The sequence below is a fragment of the Xiphophorus couchianus genome, chromosome 18 (assembly GCF_001444195.1).
Source record: "Xiphophorus couchianus chromosome 18, X_couchianus-1.0, whole genome shotgun sequence".
Classification (NCBI taxonomy): Eukaryota; Metazoa; Chordata; class Actinopteri; order Cyprinodontiformes; family Poeciliidae; genus Xiphophorus; species Xiphophorus couchianus.
In genome coordinates this window covers 10,558,482-10,585,307 of record NC_040245.1, presented here as the reverse complement: position 1 = coordinate 10,585,307, position 26,826 = coordinate 10,558,482, and the positions used below count along the sequence as shown (strand labels likewise).

Here is a 26,826-nt window from a genome sequence, read left to right as displayed (position 1 = left end):
CCGGCCCAAAAGAGAGGAGTGCTCAACCTGAGAGAGCCGGCAAAGCACAGCAGAGCTCAGCGAACACACTCCAGGACAGATTCATACAGCTGTTCAAAGAAACCCTCCGGATTGGAGCTGGGGTAGGCTTCCCTGCAGCTGAACATGACCTCACCACAAAGCTTTGTGGCAGCATTGAAAACTAATCTTGTCTGATGAGATGGTTAATGAGATTCTCTCGCTGTCTTGTAATGTTTTTAAACAGAATTCAGTATTTCTTTGTGTTTAGATTGACATCATTTGGGGATTTTAGAAGACTTGCCTAATTGTTTTCCTGCTGAATGAATGTTGCATGTTCTAATCTTTCGTCTCCTTTTTGCAGTATGAGACGTTGATTCTTGAAAAGCAGAGCTTGAGAAAGAAGACAGACGTCAGGAAGCCTCATATCAGGACAGAGCTGGAGGAGTGGGTATAACACAGTCCAGACCTTTGGCCCACCCCACCCCATCCTTCTAGGTTTCACCTCTCAACCCTGGTGTGCATCAGTCCCTACTCCCTCAGCAGACTGACTGAGGAGTGTCTCCAGGGGCCAGTAAGCTCAGTCTCAGACGTTAACTCAAACACAGTGAGGCTTTTTTCCATAGCTGTCACCAGCTGGGCTCATGGAGGCTCAAACCCTGGCTCAGATGGAAGACTTATGTCACCACCGTTCTCCCTCTCCAGAGGGGGAAACCGTGTGTTCAGCTCTAACTCGTTACGAGAATACTTTGCGGGATGCGATCAGAGAGATCCATGCAGAGGTCAGCAATTTTAAACTCGATATAGAGAGGCGTTGTGATGAGACCGCCAACCTGAGCGGTCCGCTTGGACAGGCTGTGGTTCAGCTCCAGCAGGAGAACCGTCAGCTCAGGATCCAGCTGGAAGCTCTCACAAGACAAGTGGAGCTCCTGAACGGCCTCACTTGTGAGAGGAACATAACAACCAACAACCACAGTCAGAATCACAAGAACGAGCTGCACGACATACAGGAGAACCATCAGGATGTGAAGGAGGTGATCTACGGAAGAGGTCAAGCCAGCACCCAGAACTTCACTTTGGAAAACCAAACACAACCCTACAGCAGTCAGTCAAGCCTTTCATCGACCCGTGCCAACCTCTCTTCCTCCCCCACAAACTCCAGCAGTCCTCCTGCTGGCTCCAGAGGCTCCTCCATGATGATGAGCCCAGGGACGAGCAGCAGCCCCTCCATCACACGCTTCTCCAGCCGAGCTACCTTTGCTGTTTCCAGCAAGACCAACGTGAGTACTACAAAGTTAGACTCTACAGTTTTACAGTGTTGATCATGTTGTATGACCCTTTAAGTGGGGGATACTATGTATTTTCTAGCCCCATTGTGTCATTTCACAGCAAAATAAAGTGTTATCTTCAGTTGTTATAAAAATGCTGCATATATTAAAAGTAACTTAAAAAAAGAAATTTGACTTTGCAATTGGGTCCATAAAATCAGAGATGCAAGTCACTGTCTCTGATTCCAGAAATAATATGTATTTTGACAATCTGTAAACAAAATTGCCCTTCAAAAATGATTGATTATTTGATTCCTTTAAAATGGAAACTATTGAGCTCATTTTAATTGACTGCAGCTCCAAGGAGGAGCTTTGTGGAAACATTTAGACACCGTTGAATTTCTGCCATTGGAGATTCAATGATATAACAAACATGCATGAACTAATCAAAGCAGCACTCCAGGCATGTTATTGATGAGAGAATAATGTTAGTATTAGTAATATAAAGCAACCCCCCCCCCCTAAATTTTATATAATACTTCCACTTTAAAACATTTTAACATTATGTAACTATAACAGAGAGGTAACTTTTCAATTACTGTCACTTTCATTGACATTTCTTTCTTTTTTATAAAAAACCCCTCAGCTCATCTGTTATCTGTTTCATACATTGATCAGTGACTTTCAGTCATTTAACAGTTAATTTGCAACATCATTGTGATTGAGACATTATGAGGTGCTGTTGACAGGAGAACAAAACAATAATCTAGTAGCTAGCGCCTTAGAGTAGTCTTTCCGGTTTGTTGGAAGTGGAAAATAGCAGTGACGTTCTTTGTTTCCACTAAGCTAAATATTAATTTTAAAAGATGAGTAATCCACCTTGCAGGTTCTGCTTCTAAATGATACTGATGGAAACTAGAACTACGTGGTCTTGAAAATTGTTATCATTAATGGCGTGCATAACTTTAACTCAGTTCAATGGGTACTTACAATAGTTAAAGTTCAGTTCTTTTATGTATTGACTTTAAGCTGTACTATATGTGGGGTAAATTAAACGTCCACCACTCATTCTATATTTGCATTTTATGGTCCACCATTATCTTTCCATGTAACATTCATGCTGCCTACCTCTCTTTATTCACTAAAATTTAAAGTATGTTGCTTATGAAACCATACAACTCAACATAACTCTGTAAGTGGCTTTACCGGCGGAAGCAAGATATGTTTTCCATCATGGATGATGAGTCATGTATGTGGTAGCATTAAAAAATGACTTCCTGTTTAGTGGAAACCTTTCTACTTTTAATTCCTACTTTGTACAATTTTTTGCATCATGCATTATGTTTACAGTTGTTTTCACCTCCTTCAATACGTTCCCAGGATGCATTGTGGGTTGCTAATAATTTCAAATTTTTACATTTTTAATCACCATATTTTTACCACCATTTATATAACACTTAGATGTAGCATTTCTATGTGGCCTACAGTTTCAGAGATGCTTATCGTTTTGGCTTCAATTATCGCTTTTCTTCTTAATGTTAGTATTTTGCAGATAAATGTATAGGTTTTTGTTGTTTTCACTGCTTTTAGACTTCTCATATTTCTGTTGACTAGGCTGCTCTACACATACTGTTTAGTGCATGTGAGCTTGAGCTCATACATCTTTGTGAAAAATTCTAGCATCTTTGACACCATATCAGGATTATTCGGTGCCTTCATCGCTTTACATCTCCCAAACGGCTGAGACGTCAACTGTTAAAGACTCTCGTCCATGCAAATGTTTTTAGTCTATGCACCGTTGGCTTGTAACTATTCTCAACCTCTACCTTACATTTAAATGCCAAATACTTTGTGTAACAATAGATGGAAAGTTAAGATACAAAAGCAGAAAGGGATGCTTCAGCATGTGGTGAAGAGAAACTTTACCACATGCTGGTGGTTTGAATGAAGCCCTCTTGCGTTGTGGCTGTGTGGATGTGTCATAGGAGACACTGGCTGTGTCGCTGTGGTTGCACAATAGCGTTCTGCCAGGATCCTTAAGGATTTATGAAGTGCAGTAATATGAGCCGAGCAGGCTCTTGGGAGGTGAGGTTAGTGCGGTTGAAGGGTTTTTCAGACCTGAAACAAATATCTGAAATCAACTTTGTGAAATGCAGGCCCTGGTTAGTCACTGTTGGGTTTGACCTGCCTGAACCATGTGGATCCAGTGGTTTTTTAAAGGGAGGTATTACGCAAAATCAAAATTTTTGAGCTTTACACCATGTTGCAATGTTATTACCTCATCAAAAATGTACCTGGAGTGTTGACTTGATTCTTTCATGCATGTTTGAGGAACCCTGAATCTCTATGGCGGTTATTCAAGGGTGCTTACTTACTACTGGTGTCTCCGTGCCTCACCATCTCAGCTCCTACAGACTAGCGGCAGCAGCAATTAGCAAACACCTGGTGAAGGTGTAAGTTTGCTGAACTCACCATTCAACATGCATCTTGTTGCCTTGGCATGTTGAAGACAGTGTCAGAAAGAGTAGAAGCTTCTTAAAAAGACAGAGAGCCAATTTCAAGGCATTTCAAGGCATCAAATTGTGAAGCTTAATTTCCTTTGAGTCATGTTTAATATATACAGCATTTTTATAACAACTGAATGTAACAAGGGTTACCATATTGTTTCTATAAAATGGCACTGTGTGCCTGGAGAACACATAATACTCCCCATTTAAGCATTAGTAATGCATAGTTCTGGATTCAAACTAAAATTTCTCTGGTTTTCAGAGGATCTTAAATCCACTGATTCATTCTAAGAACTGATGGGTGAAACTAAAAACCAGCAAATTCCTCTACTGGCTGATTTTTCTTTTGATTCTAGCACAGTCTAAAAGTTGGTTTTATGATCCAAGTCTGCATTTCATCATAGTTCTTCACAACATCAATGATGACTAAAAACTCCAGTCAGAGCTTTATTGCTGTGTGGTTTGGAGTTACTATCAGAAACAGTTTCACTGTCGCGCTGGGATGTTCTGGAATTAGACTCATCTGAAAGTCTCTCAAAATACTATCATTTATTTTTCTTTTATTCTGGGTTTAAATTATTTCCTAGGCTTGATTTTCTTTATACCAAAAAAAAAACATCTCCTGGTTTCTTCATCACTTCATCAGTTAATGACGAGCCTCCTCCTGATCAGAAATATATGAGTTGTTTATCATGACTTTATGAAATGGAAACTATGTTCAGAGTTTCTAAATATTTAGACTAAATACAAGCTGAGGAACAGCTGGATTATTCAAAGTTATTCTATTGCTAGATAAGTGAGTTTAAGGTGTTTGTTAGGCTTTTATGGATTTGCAATGGAAAACATGAATGCAAGTTTTATTTTAGGAAATGTATTATTTCTGTAGTTTTAACACCTGTTTTCCATACAGTTAAAAAAAACTAAATGCATTTTGATCTTATTTAGAGTCAACTCAAGAAACTGTCTATTCTTCTTTTTTAAAAGAATAATTCTTTTAGTATTCTCATATATTACCCAGAAAAACATTTTCAAAAACTTTAGTTCTAGACTTTGACTTGACCATTCCAACATTCCAGTGGCTGTAAGTTTAAGTTCACTGTTTAAATGCCAAGTCTTTTGCAAGGCTTTTCTTCTTGGATTGGCTTTTATTTATCTGTCCATGAACTCTGACTGGCTTTTCTGTCCCTGCTGAAAGAAAACATTCATAGTATAGCTTGGAATGATGTTGTTACCACAATATTCCTTAGTGGGGATAATGTGATCAGGGTGATGTTAAAGCTGTGAATCAAGGTGTAGTTGATTATTGTCCAGAGATAACAAGGACCTCTTGGCTCCTTCTTTTATCTGAGAAAGATAAGACAAAAAGATTATTCACATTATATATTTTGTGTAATATTTTTTTGTCTTGGATTTGTTGTAATGCTCAGGATGTACAATTAATATCAGTTTAGGTTAACTTTATTATGAATTTCCAGTTTTTATTTTGAAAGTGTTACTTCCTGTTCAGTCGAATGTAGGTCAGAAAAACAGAAACTGCAGAAGGATTGCAGAAGCACAAACCAAAACAGTTTGTGACTGTGTGTGCTGTGCTTTGTTGGAAAGAAGGAAAATAAATTGGAATGAGAGACTTTGGGTCTTCATTTTTTGTATTTTTAGTTAAATTCATGATTTTGCATGCATCCTTTACCTTTCCAAGAATGCTTGAAGAGTGACACAGATACTGGATCTGTTGCCATGACACTCTTCCTGTTCGGCTTGTCAGTTCAGGTAAATGGACATGTCTTGGTAGGTTTGCAGTTTATTTCCTGATGATGGATTAACACAGAACTTTGTGAGGAGCTCAAAGTTTACGTTGTTTTAAAACCAACCCAACCTCTCCACACCTTCATCCCTGACCTCTCTGCTGTGTTTCTTGGTCTTCGTGATGCTGTTTGTTCTCTAACCATCTTTTACTAAACCCTGAAGACTTTAGAAAACAGCTTAAATTACAGATTAAATTACAGACAGATTTTGCCTCTTGGGCTCTGAAGGCAACTGGTTGCACTGGATTACTTTAGGGGCTTCAGATTAAAAGAGGCTCATATTTTTGTGTTTTTGCCAAATTGTATCACTTAGGTGTTTGTGATATGGACTTAAAGTTTCATCACAATATTTTGTGGTAATATTGTGTTAATAAAAGTGACAATATTTTTCTTTTAAGGTAATTCTACAGCAGTCACAACCTCACAAACACAAATAGTGCTCTTGAAAAACATACCTATTTAAGATGTGCTTCATTTAGGGCACCAGTCACAAAAAGAAATGTGATTTGAACCAATAAACTGCAAATTAATTGCTATTTATTGATACTACGATAACAAACAGAGAAAATTGTACAACTAACAATCCCGACAATACGGACACTTTTGGGGGAGTTAAACATCATTAATTGGAATTTATTGTGACAATAATAAAATTCTTATCATGCTAAGAAATGTATTATGATGAATGATACACAATACAATAAATGCCCACACCTAGTGTCACTCTAATAAAGGACAAGGCACTTCAACATACAGATGTAGCTCCTTTAACTCATTCTGCATTCACACTACACTATGACACAAACTTGTATGCAAAATATACAGCAAGTAATACACACAAAAAATCATTTGCAAGTGGATGCTCCCGCTTGTCTCTGTAATTTCCAAAGCATGCAACAGATAGAGCTGAGGAATGTTATCTTCTGTGAAATCAGGTGATCAGAGCCAAATCAACACAAGGCCACCTTTGTTTCTGTGTGTCTAAGTTGTGGGAGATCCCCTGTTGTCAACTTAGCACAACACACAACATCACACTTCAGGTGTATTCTGCTGTGTTACATCTGAGGACAAAGGTCAGCCAGTACTACTTTACTGTAATACTTAATTTTTTAGTAAAATTAGTACCTTTGTGTTTAAAACCCTAATTACGCCTGGCTCTCCTCGCCACGTCCTCGTCTGCCTGTCAACGAGAGATGAGGTAGATCCAGTTCATAAAGTTCAACTCGCTGTTCAAACAGGTCTGTTGACATAACATGGAGGCCTTCTCCTAATAGATACAGTAAAAAGCTGGAAGTTGGAGATGTGCAGAGGCGTGTCTGTCCTGCAGCCTGCTCTCCAGCTGTTACCGTACAGCGTCATGGTGACTTGCCAAGTCATCGTAAAAAGCCACTCACACACACACATGATTCCAGCTCCTTCCAGTACCGCACACCTGCACCAGGCACCCGTGTGACTGCTAATCGCTTTCTACGATAAATGAAGCCTTTCCTTTGAAACCCAGAATGTACTGCGTGTGATTTACTTTTTCTCCAACATGTTTATGTGAAACCTTTTCACAGTTTGCTGCATGTTTCTGATTCTCTACAGCAGAATTCACATAAAAATTCTTGTATAAAAACCCAACCATCTGTGAGATTGTGATTGTATTTGTGTGTTTCCATCTGGAAGGTCTGGAGTTCTGATGGGAAGCAGCTCTAGCATTCTCTGATGGCTCTCTGGAGCAAGAATTAGCTGAGGTTAGAGTGAGGACAAAGATCTAAAACCTGTCCCCAGCGTCCTCTTCCTCTGTTTCTGAACCTGTTCCACGCTTCACAATCTGCAGCACACATAAAACATTTCTGCAGACAACTCCAGTGTTGCCAGTGCAGCTGGCCCAGTGGACCATTGTGTGCATTCTTGTGCTTCATTGAGAGTATGTGGCGTGTGGAGGGATTACAACATTTACCCTCCTCGTCATCACTCCTTACATTCCTGTTCTCGACTACAATCCTTGTCTCACATCAACAAATATCTTCCCGGAAGCAAAATCTTCTTATTTCTTACCTTGTCATTTAAAAAAAAAGAAGATGATTTGAATTTGTTTGTTTTATTCGGGTTGTCCCAAAGCCAAGCTCGGCCAATTCCTCAGTACATGATGAACTCGTCAATCAGCTGTTTCCTCTGATTTAGCTCAGACACCTCTGTTTAGAGCGTGTTTGTCTGCCTCCTCCTGCTGCTCTCCACACCAGCTCTTCTTTGTCTCATTTAATCAACTCGTCTTTCATTGATTCCTTTGATTCAGTTCAGTTTATTTATATAGCGCCAATTCACAACCAGTCTTCTCAATACACCTTGCAAATAGTAACTACAGTTCAGTCACATACATTCCAACTGATTCAAGTTGTCAAACAAGACAGCAAGCTCAGTTAATTATTCAAATTAGTTACATACTATTCTATTTATGGAAACTCATAAACACCAGGAGTCAAAGACTTACATCAAGTCAATGACTTACAACAAATCATTGACAACTGGTGTGACGAAGTGGCAGGAAATCCCTTACGTTGTGTTGTTGACTTTCCAGTAATTCCTCATACCGAGCAAGCATGCAACGACAGTGGAGAGGAAAAACTTCCCTTTCACAGAAGAAACCTTCTGGCTCAGTACAAGCCACCATCTGCCACGACGTAAACAAATTTATCACCTCTTTAATGTTTTATCCGTTTTATTGCTTTTACAAGTCAATCATGATCAAAAAATGTGGCTTTTTTGACAAAAACATTTACAACAAACCTTTATTTATATTTTATAAAAATATATATCATTAAATAAAAGAGAATTTTCTGATAGGTTTCTTAATAATTTGTTGTCAAAATACTTGATTTGATTTAATCTTTGAATCCTGAAGGCAGAGTGTCGGAAAGAGCAGGAGCTTCTTAAAGAGACAGATACCCAGTTTCAAGACATCAAATTCTGAAGTCGGATACCTTTGAAGTCATGTTCAATATAAGCGGCGTTTTTGTAATAACACAGTATTATAATAACATAGCTACTTGATTGTGCTATAAAATGGGACTGTTACTGGGAAATACATGACACCCCCCCTTAAACCCATTTATCATTTTTCCTTTACCTTTCTTCTTTCCACAACATTGTGTTGTTTCATCAGATATAATTCTCAGAAAATACATGGAAGATCATAGCACACAAATATGCAAATGCTTAAGGGGTATGAATACTTTTGCCGTACTGCAGAAGTTTTCGGGAAGGTGCATTAGTTTCATCCTTCTTCCCCTTCAAACATTTTCTGCAACCACACCTTTACAAATAAAGACTCCAGTGCACTGGGCACATTCCGACGCTGCTGCTTGTGTTAATTAGCAGATGTACAGAGCAGATTAGATGTGGCAGGTCAGAGGCCCGACTTACGCTCAACATCAACACTGAGAGACTTGATTTATGGCTCAGTGCACCACTCACGTCATACATCGGGGGCTCTTCAGAAGAGTTTAGGACATTTGTAGATGCTAAAGGCTGTAAAGTCAAACAAACTTTCACTCTACAGCACAAAAGCAGCAAATTAAACAGAGATAAATCATCACCAGGCACACTTTGTGGCCTTCTCTCTGTCAGCCGTCTGCTGCAAAATTCAGTGAAGGCTATTATTGGGGGTGGCAGAGAGAGGAAGGAATGAAAGGCAAAAGCATTTTCAAAGGACTCGAGCAGCAAGCAGCCAGATTTATGGGAAATGTGGTTTTAATTCTGATGAACATCTGCACTTTCACTACCTCTCCTGAAAGTCTGAAGCTGACTATTGTCTCAAGCTTTGTCTAATCTCTGCAAGAAACATTACACATACTCATAAAAGGATCTTAGAGAAATCTCATGGTGATGTTAGAAGTTTATTTGAGTGTTAAGCTCCCAAATTGCACAAAGTCAGCAAAATGCTCATTTTTGTCTCAGCAACTAGAGCCCAGCCTTCACTTCCACCTTCCAGAAACATTACTCAATTCAAACCTGATGTTATCTCTGCCTTAACCTTTACATGTCCTCATATGAACACCAGGCCGCTGCAGCACTTTCTCCTCTTCGCTGTTTTAGATGAGTCAGGTTATGATATCAGGATGATGAACAGATTGTGCTTTTGGAGAAATTCAATGTCATGATCATTATCCAAACTGAATTACACCACTCTTACTCATTTGCACGGAGCCTTTTAGGTTGTTCTCACACATGACAGTCCAGTGGATTTGGTTTGATTGGAAAGCAAAATGGCAACATTTGTTACATTTCCACCTGGTATGGTTTGCTTTCACATTGTGTATTGTGAAATGGACCAAACCTTTTGAAAAACCTGTGGCAGTTTTAGCAGTTGTAGGATTCCTCTTTTCTCTATGAGCCATGAGCCATTTCTCCATTTGTTTTGGTTGTATTTACTCAGAATGTCCTGAGCTACAGTTTGCTTCCTGCTTTTGGAGTGGGCTTCGGTCCACTTGGCTTTCACATTTGCATTCCAGAATTTGTATTTTTGATCCGCATCAGTTGCTCAATTGTGAATTCGTTCTTCTCCAAAACAAACTTTACTTTTTAGGCAAATAAACTAGATATGTTTTTTTTTAAAAAAAAAAAAATCAAAATCATATATCAACAAAACACACATTTTCAATTTAAAAACCTCTGCTAAATTGTTGAATGATGTAGCAGCAAAACAGCGAAGATAATTATTTTTAATCTGTTATTCAGGTGATTCAACCATCAAATTGGTGCAAAGGGATGTTATAATCCTTCAGCTTTGAATTGTTTCAGGAAAACCTGACTTCTCATGTAACTTCCTTTGAAAAATACTTGTTCAGAAATGTGGACCATGAACGCTGACGTTAGTATTGGGGACATCTGTGCTTGCTACATGTTTTACACTGAGATGGTATTTTTTGGTGATAAGCTCATTTTTGCACAACTGACACACAAGTCTTTTCCAACATCTCATCAAATTATCTTTTGAAGGAAAAATGAGACTTGGGTGGACTAAGAGTAGCAGCTTTATCATCCATTGCTTTGTTTGCGGATGTCACCTGCGCGTCAAATTTACAGGCATACCAGAAACAAGCAACCAAGGTTCTGGCTCGCGATTAATTGCGCTTAAATTTTTAATTGATCTAATTAATTATAGTCCCAGCACTACTGAAAATCTGGGTTATCTGTTCTACAAAAGATCTGCTCATAAAAAAGGAGGGATGTAAAAACTAGATGAAGTTAAACTTTCCTAGGAGATAAAGTGAAGGAAAGTAGATACAGGTGGGTACAGTGGGGCTTATTTCCATGAAAATGGTATCTGAAAGTTTTCCGTTTGTTTCTGATAACTATGACAAACAAATCCTAATCTAACTTCCATTCCTCCGTGTGCTCTGTGGCCCAAGACTCACTTCTAAACCCCCTCCCCCGGTTCTGGTCCCCCTCAGAGCAAGAAAAGCTCTGAGACCAATTCCTGGAATCTATCTGTTTTGTGGTTGACATTACAGTCACGAGTGAGGCAGAAAATACAGTTTTATGACTCATAATGGAGACTTATGCAAACAGTGTGAGCCCATCTGTGATCCCAACCTGACCTGAATGTGCATCACTTCACCACATACTATTACGTTATCTCGCAACTCTTCTTGGCCGGGGCATTTCTGCTCTCAAGTTGTGGTTTGGCAGCTCAAGCTGCTTATCAGGGTCTTTTTCTAAATACCTTTTCCAGTAAGGAACATTATTAGATATTAAAATGGATGTGTAATGACATGAAAAAGATGAGTAGAAGTTTAAATGGAGCACCATTGTAACCAGGGTTTGTGTGTGTACATGTTGGGGGTTTAACAGAGGTATGCAACCACTCCCTGGCTACCCCTGGCTCTCTTAATGACTTCCAGACAATAGGCCATGTTCCCGTCATCATCTCTGTGGAAACAGGTTAATAATAAGTGACCGACCAGTGGGACAGCTCAACCTCGCTGCCCCTGCAGGACCAGGGAGACTTGCTGGCACTCAGTTTGAGGAGATGATAGATTTTAAGCTCCTTGACAACGTCAGATAATCCACCCTGGGAACTCTTGGATTTCATTTCCTTGTTCTCCAGCTGCAGTGTTTTGGAGTCATGCCCAGAGGGTACTTTGAGGAAAATTTGTTGTGGGAGGTGGGTGCACATTGTGAAAAGGTTGGTGGTTGGAAAGAAGAGTTTTGACTTTACATACAAGAAGATGGCAGTGACATAACGTATACATTTACATAGAGCTGGACAAAAAAATCAACAAATATTTTGATAGGCACATGATTAATATCAATAAAGAATACATCAGATAGAATATTCAATATATAAAGTATTCATTCTGGGAGATGTAGGCAGAGAAAAAGCTTTAGCTACTCAGCCTCTCATAGAGAGCTAAGCAATATTGGTGGCATCAACTAACTCACTCACTCTTTGGTTCCCTAGTTACCTGTTCAGTAACTTGTGCAGTAGCAGTTTAAAGCTTCTCCACCGTACTTCAAAATAAAAACATTGTGGATAAAACAGGAAAGGTCATTCGATCAGTTTGGCAATATTTCAGGTATTTAAATGAAAAAGCAAATCAATAATTATCGTTGCCAACAATTATCAATATCTAATGATAAGAATCTTCTGCGCATGCAGATTTCTTTGGGGTGATGAACCGTTCACACAGAAGTCTGATTGCAGTCGCAGTTAAGATCTGCTTAGTAGCATGCAGAAAAAAAAATCGAATTAAAAAAAATCAGAATTGAACCTGCAAGACCTGCTATGTGTCGTTTAACAAATTTGGTAAAACATTTTGGTTTTAATTGCCCTGATTTACTTCTTTAATTAGTAAAAAAGTGTACTTTACTAAAATACATACATACGTATTTCAAATGCCATGTGTTTGAGTTTTATTAAGAATTGTAGGTTTAATCAGTTCTGATTTAACAGTGTAGTTAAATATTTTAAAAAGTCATATCAACACAACAGAAATATAAGTTACATTGTTGCTGATAAATGGAGTTTCTGCTTATTACAAATACACGTAGAGAGAACATTTGTTTTTCATTCCCTTCTGTCATAAGGACAGATTTATCTAAGCTTTATTTTCTAAAACTGTCCCAAAAAGGAAATAAATCAGACTAAATCAACAACAGATTGGGAGTGGATGTATAGTATGGCATTTTATGAAGTGTTAGTCCATATATTTTACCACTTAAGCCCTAGAGAGGTTGAACTGCCCTGTAAATGTGAAATGCATTTATTAAAGTACTTGGCTGGCTGTGCATCTAGCACCGAGTCCCCCCACCGCCTTTTTCTTTGCTGTTGTTTGTTTACTCCATTTTCCAGCGAGAACCAAGACGTTGTTGGCTTATGTCCAAACTAAAAGAAAAAACAGAAATCCGCCTTTCACCACTTCTTTTTAAGAGGTAATTTCCAAAAACAAAATATCAGCAGTCATAAATTGTTTTCAGAAGTACAACGTTTATAAGGCACGATGTTCTCTGTACAGTGACTCTCACCTGCAATTACCGTTTTATATTTGCTCACTTCAAAGATTTTAATTGTTTCTTTCCACTCCTGACCCAGAACGGGATTCCCTGAGATCATTCCTGGAGACAAATTGCAGGCTGCGTGAATGTTCTTGAGGAACAGGTGGTTTTAATGAGCTTCTCTTCCTCTGAGAGGATTCCCCCTCCCCAACAGGAAATTATGCCACACAGTCCTTGGTCACCAAAGGTTTCCTCTCATAGTTTCACAGTAGCTGGGATGCATAGTACACTGTAAAACATTTGGTGGTGGTTTAATTTGAAAAAGAAAGTCCACCTGCTACCTTGAAAATGCAATTTAAGTCAACAAGAAAATTGCTTTGGTTTTAACTCAGAAATTAAAGTTCATGAAGTTAATTTAGCAACAAGTCTAAACATCGTTTTTTTTAAGTTTGTTAATCTTGAATTGTGAGTTTTAAGTAAATGCTGCAATCAAACCAAATAATTATTTCACAATATGCAAGAAAAAACTGTTCGTTAAAGAGCACACATTTCTCTAGTACTTTCACTCACAATATCAAGTTAAAATAACTGCTTATTTTACTTTAGAATAATTACATTTTTTGTTTCAAATTGCATGAACAAAATTTCTGATCTGACATTGAATTTTATTAAAACATTACAATGAATTCTGCTCAGAAACATTTAGTGTGAACAAAACGTCATCCTCAAGCTTTGAAAACTTAAAATAAACATTTGCCTGAATAACACAAGAGTCAAATCAATGTAACTCACTTCCATCTCAGGATACAAAAACATGCCGCTAAGCATCCTGGGAAATAGTTTCCACTTTTGTCTGTTTCTTCTTTCAGTTTTTAACCTAACCTAAAAACGCTAGCTTATTCTTGGAGGTTTGATAAAATTACACAACTTATCGCTGTAAGTTTATCTTCTTATAACCTAAAACTTCCTACATTTATTGACACAACTAAATGCAGCCCAAATCTTTTACAGTGTAATATGCTTCTGGCTTCATAATCCAACATGACTGGATTCTGTCATGTTGGCAAAAACAAAACAGCACGGTTCTATGTTTTCTGTTGTCATTCCAGAAAGTCAAACTCAGATCTTTTATAATTTTATTCCAACCATTCATCCATCTATCTCTGTTGCTGGTGCACCTTTTCTTATACAACACTTTTTCCTTTCTCTCAACTTTCTATGAATATGCTCGGATCCAGCAATGACCTTTTCATAGTTTACTCTCCACATGTTGGATGTCAGTAACCGTTTTCTTGCTCATTCTTGCCGTAATATTACATAACATTTGTACACTAAAAATGCTTATTTTAAAATTGGTGAGATTTTCTGAAACACTTAGTTTTGCGTTATCATTATCTGTAAGCAATAATTGTTAAAGTTATAAGAAATAACGGCTTGAAATATTTTCCTCTATCTAGATGTAAAGAATCTACATAAGAGATTTTTAAAACAATTTATTTGAAGCCGTGTTCTTTCTAATGACATCCAGGGTTGTTATGGGGACAAAAATGTTAGACAGAGAACCATAAAATACAAAATAATGGAAATCAGAGCAACATTATAACAGCACAACACAACAGACAGACCAGTAGTAGACGGGAGTATTTGAATAATGGTATAATAAACTTTAATAACCCCTGGTACAGAACAGCTTCGAGCTTCATAATATACCATGTTTTTAAATTTCAATTTTTGCATAATTGAACTTCCTTCTTTCCCTTACTATCTTTTCCTGTTCCTGCTTTTATATGCTGGGTTTTTCTTTAGACCCACTTTCTGTCTCTGTCTTATTTTCTTTGCATGTGCTACAATTTCCTATTAATACACGAGTGACGCAAATTCAGATAGAAGTTGATTTGTTGCTTTGCAAATACGGAAAAAGGGATCTTTTTCTCGTGCGTCTCTAAAACAGCTAATAGACTGTAATAGCAGGTGAACTTTGCATATGTGGGTTTATATTCTGCATATTACAGAAATAGGGTGACAGCTGCTTGTAGAAGGTCAGACTAGGAGGGTGGAGTATTCCCTTTGCACCTTGATAATGTTAGGTCCACTTTTAAAACTAACAAAATTAAGATTAGGGTGAAGATGAACTAAAAAAAAAAGTTTCCCCTGAGTTCATCATGTGTGGAGAGTTTCCTGTCTCTGTACCATCTTGCCACACTGCATCCCATTATCTCCTTACTAAGTAAAAAAAGTCTAAATTAAATTTGAAGTTGCAATAGAATCAGTTAAAACAAAAATATATTTACATCGTCCCTCAGAAGAATTCAAACCCAATAATTTTTAGTGTATTTTATTGGGATTTTACATGACAAACCAACACAAAGTAGCGCATAACTACACTGGAAGAAAAATGATTTATGTTTTCATAAAGTTTTACAAATAACAATAATGTATTTATTTGCATATAGCCCCCTTTACACCAATACCAGCAAATAAAATTAAATGCAATGAACAGAAATCACCTACATAAATACAAGCTGTAGACTCAATACCACGTAGAAACACCTTCCTTTTTATTTATTTTTTTGCTTATTTTCCAAACAGCTCTACCTAAATCAGATTGGATTGAGGGCATCTGTATATGTTGGTGGTATTGTTGTACAGTAACCTTTTCCATTTACTATTAGATGGATCTCATAGTTCACAGATATTCTTTTATGCTTGTCCGACTGGGTTTTCATGATTGTTCACCAATGTCTTCTAACAAACTTTTGAGGCCTTCACAGGACAGCTGCATTTATACTGAGAACATATTACATACAGAAAAGCAAAACTTTTCAGATCCTTAAAGGTTTTGGTAATTAAATGACATAATATGAGAAACTTTAAAGCCCAATTCTGTAAGTTTGAGTATTTTTATCTGGGATACATTTTTAAAAGTAGAATTGGCGATGAAAAATTAAAACAGGATTAGATTATATAGATTCTAATTAAAATTATACAAATAATGTCTGAAACACACATTTTCCCTCTTCGCTTTCAACTCTAGTGCGAAGCAGCTGCATATTTATCTTGGGTTTTCAGTGTCTGCACAGGTTATATGTGACATTTTCACTGTAAAAATGTGACGCTGAGCTGCTAACCTCAGTATCGACCTTTAAGAGCATCTCTTTGATTATTTCCTGGCCTTCATGGTTAGAAGAAAATAAGGTAAATTCCTATTAACAATTCCCACTTGAATGTACAATGACGTTCACACAGCTAGAATCCAATCATTTTTAAAGAATGGTTCAGACCTTTAAGGTTTAAAGTACGCTTAACAGACATCCAGTTGATTAATAAAACCTGGAACCATTAAAAGGATTTCTTCAGATGTTCCAAAGTAGACTAGCTTTATTTAAAGTAATTCTGCTAATGTGTCATGCACCATTAAACAATTGCTTTCATAATGAGCGCTGGATGTCCTTCACCTTCTGCTCAGCCTTGACCAATGTGGAGTTGTTGTATGAAGAACAAAGCAAAAGTCAGTGTGTTCTGCCAGCAAGCTGGACCTTGAGATACCAGAGAGTTTACAAAACCTTAGCGTGTCGGCTATCATGTTTCCTCCCTCTGAACCAAAAACAACGGCTGGCATCTGAATGTTTCAGCTAAGGGAGCTCCCAGTCCCAAAGCCAGGCAACAATTTGTCTCCCTGGACAGCCAGCTGTTTCCACCTAGCGATTCCAGCTCACTGCCCCTTTAGATTATTTCCAATCTTGCAGCATAAAATGACTCCACTGCACTTTTCTTTTGCATATCCAGTATATTCTGCAGAACTGTGCTCCTTTCCCCTCTTTAAGTGGGTTCACTGCACTTTATGAAACCTCTCACCACAAGCGTACGCGCGCAGAACCACACACAGCGTCTCTTCTTGCGTTATTTTAACACTCATGACCTACCAGCATTCCTACATCATGAGCTAAAGCAAAGAGACACACATTTACACTAGGAGCAATTTCCTCAAGTTTCTCACACCATGAGTAGAATATTACATTTTTCCATGTGGGTAGAGGAGCTGTTGTCATTTTATTTTCATGATGTATAGTTAGCTCTAAAAGTATTAAATTGGCCCCAAATGTAGGTCTGACTTTTAGTCTTTAACTTTACATGTCTGAGCAGTTAGTGCATCAAGTCAATAAGACCTGAGAGGTCTGAAAAGTTGGTACAACAACAGTAGATCCTTAATGTATTTTAGTGCTAAACTGTTCAGTGAGATCAAACTCATTTTCGTTTTGGGCCAAATCAAGATCATGTATGCTCTTAAAGGTTCCGTTTGTGGCAGAATGTATTGATAAAACCTGTTCACAAACTCTGAAAATATCAATTAAAATTAAATATTATTATTGAGCATCTTTTCAGTCCCTCCAGGATGTTGTGATACGTTTTGTGAGTTTTTCAATAAAAAAGTGTTTGTGTTACTAATTTGGAAATATTTGCTATATTTGTGCTTATTTATGGTGGTAAATGTGACTTTTTATTACTCACTGTGTAGATTATGGACTATAATCTGTCATCAGTTAAGGCTGAGGCAGTTGTTTAGTACAAGTAAATATGTTTTTGAGAAATTCTGAGAAAGATCTGCAATAAACTTGCAATTATTAGTGCAAAAATGTGCAGGGACTCGTTGATTTTGCATTAATTTCCAAGATAATTCTCAAGAAACTGGAGGGACTGATTGATATAATTTCTCAGTAAGCAGATAAAAACTCCTTACTTGACTGATAACATAATATTCAAGCACACTTAGTGTTTAGTCTAGAACCTAGAGGGCCACATAAAAAGCTATCGCGGGTCAGATTTGGCCTGTGGGTCTTGAGTTTGACACATGTGAACTAACTTAAATATTTTAAAGTCTATTCTCTGAGCTACAGGGTTCCAGTGTAAGTATTTTGCAGAGTCTCTGCTGCTTGCTGCTGCTTTCTGATTAGATCTGTGAAGAAAAAACGCATGGATGAGTTTCTCTAGATCTTGCTGGGACATTAGGCTTTTATTGCTGGAAATGTTCTTCAGATGATAGAAGGGCGACTTTGTAACTGTCTTTATGTGGCTCTGAATGTTCGGGTCTGAGGCCATCACAACACCCAGATTTCTAATTTCTACCTCTAATATCTGAAGCTGCATGCTGACCTTTGTTTCTCTGGGAACAAAGGTCCTTTAAGGCAAATAATCACAGGGTGGGGATGCCTTTTCAATTCATTTGTTATTGTTAATATTTTAACAATATTAACTATTTTGCTTTGCAAAGGTTTTCAGCCCTGCAGTTCCACCAGATGTTTGCTAATTGCTGCTGCCGCTAGTCTGGAGGAGCTGAAGGAATTCAGCCCCAAAGAATTGTAGAAGTAGGCATCCCTAATAATAATAATATATAACATCTCCCCTTTAATGTCAGTAAGGAGGAATTTCTACGTGGCTGCAGAAGGAAGAGCTAGCCTCCTGATTCTGGATTTGTTATGCTGTGATCCAACAAATGTATTAAGTGGTTTCTGTTTTGGAGCTGAGCTTAAAGAAACATGCATTGCTATCACCAGCGCACTTTTGACCTCAGTGGTGTTGTTCTGTACTAGATGGGCTGGTTATCAACTCTCTAAGCTCTGTGTATCTGTGACAGAACTGCATGGAAAGTGACGGCTCGTCCTTCTGTGAATCAGCAGCTCCGTGTGTATAAAGTGTTTGAGACTGAAGTGTCTCCTCTGGATTGTGATAGCTGTTTATTAGCCAAATGTTTTGAGTAGAAAGAGGAAAGAAGTAAAATCCAAACTTAATTTTTGCTATAAAATGTTGGTCTCTCAGCAGGACATCAGAGACGGTGTTGCCTGACTTTAATCTTCTTGGGTCTTATCTCGAGAGGTGGAGGGTGAAACACAACAGAACACCATGGAGCTTTCCTGTAAAACACCCTCTTTGATATCCCGAGATATTCTGCTTTATTTGTTCTGTCTGATCCAACGCTGATCCAGTGCCTCATTTAGCTGTGAGTATTGTAAACACAACATCATTCCTTGTGGTCGATGTAGGATTAAGTGTTTTGGCTCTAGAGTTAGTGGCTTTTCAGTTTTGTGTTCCAGCTTGTTGCTCCCCGCTGTGGAAAAACGACCCCACCCCCGAGGGTCAAACATGACTTCATATCCCATTTAAATCAATGAAAGGCTGCTTGTGTGTTCCTAATCATAACTCCATGTGTGTTTCAGAGCATCGAGCGGGAAGAGCCAATAGACGTTGACCCAGTACCTACATATGCTGGACAGGAGAACGGTCATGCTAACCCATCAGGTGATTAAATGTCCAACAGGGACGTCACATTAAAGAACTGCTTTGTCTGCTCAGAATCACATTTTACATGACAGATGAAGGATGGTTTCTTCTGTCCTCAGTTGTAAAATGTACCCAGTGATGTAATTATTCTGCATTATTTATGTGTTTGAGTTGATTTGCTGTTTCTACCAGTTCTTTTTTATTCTGAGGAGATGTAAAGATGTCATCAGTCTGTCATGTTCCGTGTTTTTCTGTGTGTTTATTTTGAGTTTCCTGTGTCTCTGAGTCTCCGTGTTGTCCTGTCTCCCTTTGATTACTCCCAGGTGTTTCTTGTTCCCTGATTACCCCCAGTGTATTTAGTGTCACCTGTGTGTCTGTTCTTTGTCGGGTCCTCGTCTTATGTGCGTTCAGTCCTTTGGGTTGTCCAGTCAATTTACCAGTTGCTACCGGCATTGAGCCCTGGCTTCTGCTCAGTCGTGCTGCCTGGTTGTTTGTGGACTATTTTGGACTTATTTATCATTAAAACCGTCATTTCTCACGTTACCTGGGTCTGCTGCATCTGCCTCACCACCTCACACCTGCAATTCATGACACAGTCACCTTTAATCTGCTATAAAATACTTCTATAGTCAGACATTAATGACCCCAAACCCTGCTGAACTGGATTATATGAGGATGTAGTCATTGTTTGCACTTTACATCATGTTATAAGCATCAAAAACATACCTGGAGTATGTTTTTGATGATTTGAGTCAGCTGAATTTATCATACAAACTACTTCTCAGTTCAACACTCCCATGGTTGTAAAAGGCATCCAGGAGGAGCATTGTTGTGATGAAGCAATAAAGGTGGGGTGTCGGAAAGAGCAGGAACTTCCTAAAGACACAGAGCCCCAATTTACATGTATTAAATTGTGAAGTCAACTTTCTTTTATGTTATGTTTGATATACAGGTCTGGAAAAAACTAAGAGCCCACTGCACTGAACCCCATTGAAAACCTCATGGTTATTCCAGCAAACATTGATTTCTGAAATCTTTCTCAATTAAAACATTAGTATTGTTGTTTCTAAATGAACATGAACATGTTTTCTTTGCTTTATTTGAGATCTGAAAGCACTGCATCCTTTTTGTTATTTTGACCATTTCTCATTTTGTGCAAATAAATACAAAATTTTTGCTTGGAGTTTTACAAACGTGTTGTCAGTAATTCACAGAATAAAAGAACAAAGAGTGAAATCAAAGAACTGCTAATTTTGCAGTGGTAGCATTTTTCTAACAACTGACGGTAACATCTTAACTTGATTGTGCTATAAAATACTGACTTCTAAAGAAAACTTACTAATTAAATATATTTTTTGTTTCCCCTGGGGTGCATAATAGATTAAATCATCCGTATTTGATGATTTAGTGTGCTTTGAGTCTAATCACTGACTCAGTGTTATCCGTTATATTTTCCAACAGAGCATTCGGTGTTGGTGCAGGGAAAGGTCTCCCCGTCCACAGACGGCCCTCTTGAACACGCGGCGCCCGTCACGTTGCGGATGCCCCACCTTCCCATCACAGCCACAACCAAGACAACTGAAATCAAGGCTTCCACTAATTCTCCCAGCAGCCCTGTTGGTTCCATGTCTTCCCCATCCTCCGAGGCTTCACCCAGCATCTCTCGTCCACAGCCGGCAGAGAGTTCTGCTCTTCAACCAGGTGTGTGAGATTATAATCAACTAGACATACTTTAAATATCCTGTTGAAAAATCTTCTGACCCAAAGTTATTTTGGCCTCCCTGTTGCCAGCATCTATTGCCAAGACGTGGACCCCCTCTCCTGTCCGATCTCTGGGATTTCCAAATCTCCAGGGTGAGTGGTTAACAGTGTGTTTATAAACGTTTATGAAAAATACCTTCTTACATATTTGTTAATTTGTCTCTATTGTACGTGATTGATAATCGAGCTCCTCTACCTTCTCCCAGTGCTAATGAGAAACAACCAATCAGAGCCAGGAGGCGGGTCTTAGTGCTGTCAATCATCGCCATTCCTCCTCTTGCTCTCTGCTACTACACAGTTTCTTCTTGTCAGCAGAGTCTGTCACAAATGCTAAGGCTAGTTAGCATGACCATCGATGATGGCAGATAAATGGTTTTCCTGTAGCAGTGAGTTGTTTCTTCATCATTAGCACATTTAGCAGCGCCTTCACTAGGATGATTGACAGCGTAAAACCTTCCTCCTGGTTCTGATTGGTTGTTTCTGACTGGTGCATTTCTTCAGACGGCAATAGCAGCAGGGAAGAGGTGGAGGAGTTTGATCTTTTCACAGATTACCTGTCTCACATTATAATTTCACAACATGGTGACAGTTATAAACATTTTTATTGTAAGAGTTACATTCTGTACCTTTATCATGCATTAGCTGATTTCTTTTTGATGGATCTCTTCACCAGACAAGGCAAACTCAGCTCCTTTTAAGTCTGTGACCTACTCAGGGCTGCAGCACAATGACAGGTGAGTTATTGTGAAGCAAAAACTCTGAGGACAAATGACGATTGTGTTACTTGATGTGACTTCAATGCATCTCGCAGAGATGAAGACAAAAGCAATGCCTTCAGCCAGGTGGGAGAGAGGAGGCGGGAGCTGGTGAGGTCACAGACTCTCCCCCGTAACATCGGCGCTCAGGCTCGGAGATCTATATTCGAGAGATTAGACTCTGAAGTCAGTCACAGGTGAGTATAAAGCTGATCTGTGATGGTTTGTCTTTGAAACCTCTGTACTTGGGCATCACTCTCTTATGTGTCTTTTTTTTTGTGTTCCTTGTGCGCAGTCGTCCTAAACCAGCGGGGCTCAAGCGCTCTCAGAGTTTTGGAGTCTCAACCGCCAGCAGCATTAAGCAGATTCTCCTTGAATGGTGTCGTTCCAAGACCGTAGGCTACCAGGTAAAACATCTTAGGTTTTGTGATGGTGTGGAATCTTCTGTGGTGATTTGAGGTTATATTTAAAATTTCTAGAATCCAGTAATTTATTTTATGTCCTGATTCATTTCTGGACTCTCCAAGTCAGACCTCATGCCAGCTCCTCCATGTGGTTTTGCTTTTGGTCACAGAAGCGTGGCAAAGCCCCGGCTCTCACAGAGATTTAGCCACCACTGAGAGACGCTGGTTTGATTACTTGACATCTTACGCTTTGATTTAAGCCAAACTCCAGCCGAATTAAGTGCAGCCTTTGCATGGAACGATTGCAGACTCTTGAAAGTGTCTGAGAGCAGTGAGGGAGAGGAACGTCTGTTTAACCCATCATCATTATGGGCGAGACAGTGAGCGATGAGACAGGCTTTATGAAGCTACAACTGGCTGCCTGGTAGTTTTACAAGCTGGATAATTTTACTTTTAAATATTTTAGCGTTTTCTCTGTCATGCTTAGATCTCCATCTCCTTCCTGTTTGTTTCTCTGCAGAATATCGACATCCAAAACTTCTCGTCCAGTTGGAGCGATGGAATGGCTTTCTGCGCCCTCGTCCACTCCTTCTTTCCCACCGAGTTCGACTACAACGCTTTATCACCGGCCAATCGCAAACACAACTTTGAGCTAGCCTTTGGAACTGCAGAGTGAGTATGAAACTAAAATGCTGGTTCAACCTGACAGGAAATGGATGTATTCAAATATAGTTAGTGTACTTGGTTCTGTTTTCCATCATTGTAGACAAAAAAAGACAGATGGGTTTGATAGGGGCTGAGGTTTAGAAGCAGGATGCAGGACGAAGAATTTAATTAAGTTTGAGTAAAGATGAACAGATTTAACTTTAATCTTAACACTGATTCCTCGGAGATTAATAAATATTGTTAGAATACTGCCTCCACTTTTCATGGTACTTGCTTTGAAGCACGAGGAGTTTGTGGGGTGTCACGGTTTTACAGTTACTGATTAATATAGAAACTGCTGGCACTTCAACTCTATAAATTTCTATTTAAGGACAAAATAAAAACTTATTTTGTTTTTACATACCTAGATGAAAGCAGGAGTATCTTTCTAAAGCCAAATCCATCAGAAACACAGCCACGGTTTGATCTGCACTTTGGAACAATTTGTGTTTCTTAGGGTTATTGTCTTCACATGATTAAAATTCACTTCTTCCCACGTTTTTATACTTCCATTTACGTCTTTATTGTTTCTGAAAACAGTCCAAACACAGCCAGTAAAGGCAGACTCTGTAATGAGTTTAAATCCAGACTTCTTTTTTTCCTCAAATTGTTGTGTTTCATCAGGAATGACTGCAGCTGTTAAAAAACAACTTTTTCCAGTGCCTTTGGAAGGACGGTTAGCTTGGACACAGGCCTAAAATTTTAAGGCAGGTTTTTGCAGCAAAGGTTGTGCAGCAGCATGTTTAAAGTGCTGCTAGAAGTTAAACAGCTGTTGATAACTGGGAACGCCGAGAACTGAGAAAAAATGTCTGACTTTACATGGGGTCGAACAACTCTTCCCAGATTAATAGGGAGCAAAAACTAGTTATTAAATATTGCAACAGGTAAATGACATTCTGTATTAGATGTAGAGTTGTAACTTTACTCTCAATAATAAACCCCTGCAGGATATTTAGTTTGAAGCAGCAATTATTATGCATGTCATACAATCAGTCTTAAAAAAACATTCAATGAACAAAAGCATCTCCATTTTGCTGTAAAATTATAAAATGCTATCAAATCTAAACATCAGAGTAGAACAATTTCAGTTTTATTTATTTATTTTACATCTTGATGACGGCATAAAAGTGTCTTCTTTGTGTTTGATATCATTTTTTGTTTGCTTATTTCTGGCGAAAGGTGTGCATTCCTTCTGTCTGACTCCATGACATCTTAAATCCCTGCTTATTGTGGCAGCACACAAACATGCTGCAAGCTGTAGATCTGACATCACACAGCCTGCAGCACAATCATACATATGGATCAGGGCTTACAGGCACCAGCCAGTATTGGGAATTATTTATTCTTCGACTACTGCTGACTTCATAAAACATTTTCCTGTTCTGTCGTGTTGTATCCTCAAACTTTAATGTGCTTTATTGAGATGATATGTGGTAGACCAATATAAAGTAGTTGTAAAGTGAATTTGAAAAGCACGGCCAGCTTCTAGACCAGGGTCTGCAACTTTTACAACCTCAAAAGCCATTTTTACTCCCAGACCAGCCAAACAAAACTTGGTTCGAGCTGCAAATGTCACACAACGTTTTGGAAAAAAGAAAAAAAAAGACAATTTATAATTTTAGATAAATTTCTACTCTCTAAGATTTGTTGTAATTTTTTTTTTTTAAATCACCATTTTATTTCTATTTTTATGATTTAAAATAAACATACAATTCAGCAAAAAAGCATGATATTTTTTTTCTGTGGGATGGAAAATTATTTTTAAAAAATATAAAAAGCACAGTGTCAAGGACAACTGACAGTCTGAACAGTCGCATATGTATATGCCAAAAAAAATCTGATTTGGCAAGAAATCGGAATTAGGTCACTTCATGCTGCAGTGTGAACGTAGCCTTAATGACAAGAAAATGTGATTTAAGCACATTACTAGTACTTTTAGAGTCTTTCATTGTGAAAATTCAATGCAAACATTGCCGAAATACAGTTAAAAAACTGTCAGAACATGTGTTTGTTATTATATCTAATTATATCTAAGTATTAGCTGGCTCTTTTTAATTTTTAGACAAAGTTTTCAAGAGCCACTGTGGAGGATCCAAAGAATCACTTGTGGCTTTGAAGCTGCATGTTGCAGATCCCTGGTGTAGACCAAAGAGCACAGCAGGGTTATGTTAGAAACAGAATAACAAATTTTGAACATTTCACAGAGTGCTGTTCAATACGTGATCTGAAACACCTGCAGACTTACAGAGACATGGTAATTCAGCTAAACGGATGTCAGGAGAGCATTAATTAATCCGAGACTCTGGAGGAGTGACGGAGATCCACAGCTCAGCTGGGAGAATCTGTCAACAGGACACATATTACTTATTTCTTCTACAAAACAGGCCTCTGTGGAGGAGAAAAACAAAAAGAAAAGAAAGAAAAGAAAAGAAAAGAAAAAGGACGAGAAGAAAACAAAGCCATTGTTAAAAGGAAAGCTATAATGAGCCCCGTTTAAGGTTTATCACCAACCACAACAAACACGAGAAAGAAGGTGTTCTGGTTGGAAGAGACCAAAATTTATGCTCCTCGTGTAAAACCATGTGTGCTAGAGAGATTACAAGCCACAACATTGTGAACTCATTACTCCCATGATGGGAAGATGGATTCTGCTAAATACCTGAAAGAGATTGAAAAGTCTTGAGAGTGGGGCAGAGGTTTACCTTCCAACAGAAAAACCAACCAAAACATACAGCCAGAACTACTGGTTTGGGTCATATTCAGGTGTTCATACGGCCCAGTTAAAGTCCAGAGTCAGAATTCAATTCAGTCCTGAAAAACAGGCCATATTTATCCAGCCAGAGCTGTTTTTAAAATAACAGTAATAATCAATAATAGTACACTCTGGTCTCCAGATGTGCAAAATTAGTAGAAGCATCCACTCTTCAAAGTCAGGCTCTTCGTTGCATTTCAGTTTCCTGTCTATTCTTCTGTTATGACTCGTCTTCATCTGTTCCCGTCCTCAGAACCAAGGCGGGCTGTGACCGGCTGATCGAGGTGGAGGACATGATGATCATGGGTCGCAAGCCAGACCCCATGTGTGTCTTCACTTACGTCCAGTCGCTCTACAACCACCTGCGCAAGTTCGAGTGAAACTTGGGATTTTTTAACCACTTGGCTTGATATCAGCTATGAAACACAGAATTCAGTAGTTCCCAACGCCATATTGGAAAGGCTGGATCGCCCCCTAGTGGTGAACTGATGTACTGTTCTCTCTTCGGCACAAAAGAAGCTGCTGCTGACTGTAAAAGCTGGACTCTTGGTACACATTTGAGAGATTTATTGTTACTGGATATGATCAGCAACAACAAAGATGAACCTGCAACAGATTTTAGTGCTGATTTTCAGTCGTTAGGTTTTTTTATTGACTTGGTGTGTGTGTGTGTGTTTGTTTGCATGCCTGTAGATGTTGAAAGTTTTTTTTTTTTTTCGTCAGCAGAAATATGCTTTGTCTTATAAAATGACTAAAATCACCAGGTGTCTGCGATGCTCAGACCTGCTGTTTTAACGTCTGACCCAATGTTAACCAAGAATACATGTGATGAGCTGCTGAGTGATATTTCCATTCGGATATGCTGTGGGGTGTTGTGTTGTTAGGATGCTGAAAAAAAAGAACTGAAATAAAAATAATTCAATAAGGAAATAAAAGTTGTGAGAGTGGTAATATACAGCACCATGCTGAAAGGTTTACAGCCATCTCTTTGGTTCCAGGTAGACTTTTTACGACAAAACAAGCATAAAAATATGGAAACAATTTTTAAAAATATGAAAATGTTACATCTCTGAACGGGGTTGAAGAAAAGATTTAATGCAGTAAAGATGGAAAAATA

The 26,826-nt window shown here is 38.5% G+C and overlaps 1 protein-coding gene across 1 annotated transcript; it reads left to right on the top strand.

Annotated features, from left to right (window-relative positions):
• On the top strand, nucleotides 1–26,644 carry smtnl (smoothelin, like). The gene is made up of 10 exons (XM_027998932.1): nucleotides 1–122; nucleotides 362–1,277; nucleotides 19,269–19,350; nucleotides 20,794–21,033; nucleotides 21,124–21,186; nucleotides 21,767–21,827; nucleotides 21,905–22,045; nucleotides 22,144–22,255; nucleotides 22,773–22,924; nucleotides 25,963–26,644. Exons 2-10 carry the CDS (start codon nucleotides 642–644, stop codon nucleotides 26,087–26,089), a joined length of 1,614 nt encoding a protein of 537 aa, XP_027854733.1. The 5' UTR covers nucleotides 1–122; nucleotides 362–641; the 3' UTR covers nucleotides 26,090–26,644.
• The last annotated feature ends 182 nt before the right edge of the window (nucleotides 26,645–26,826 follow it).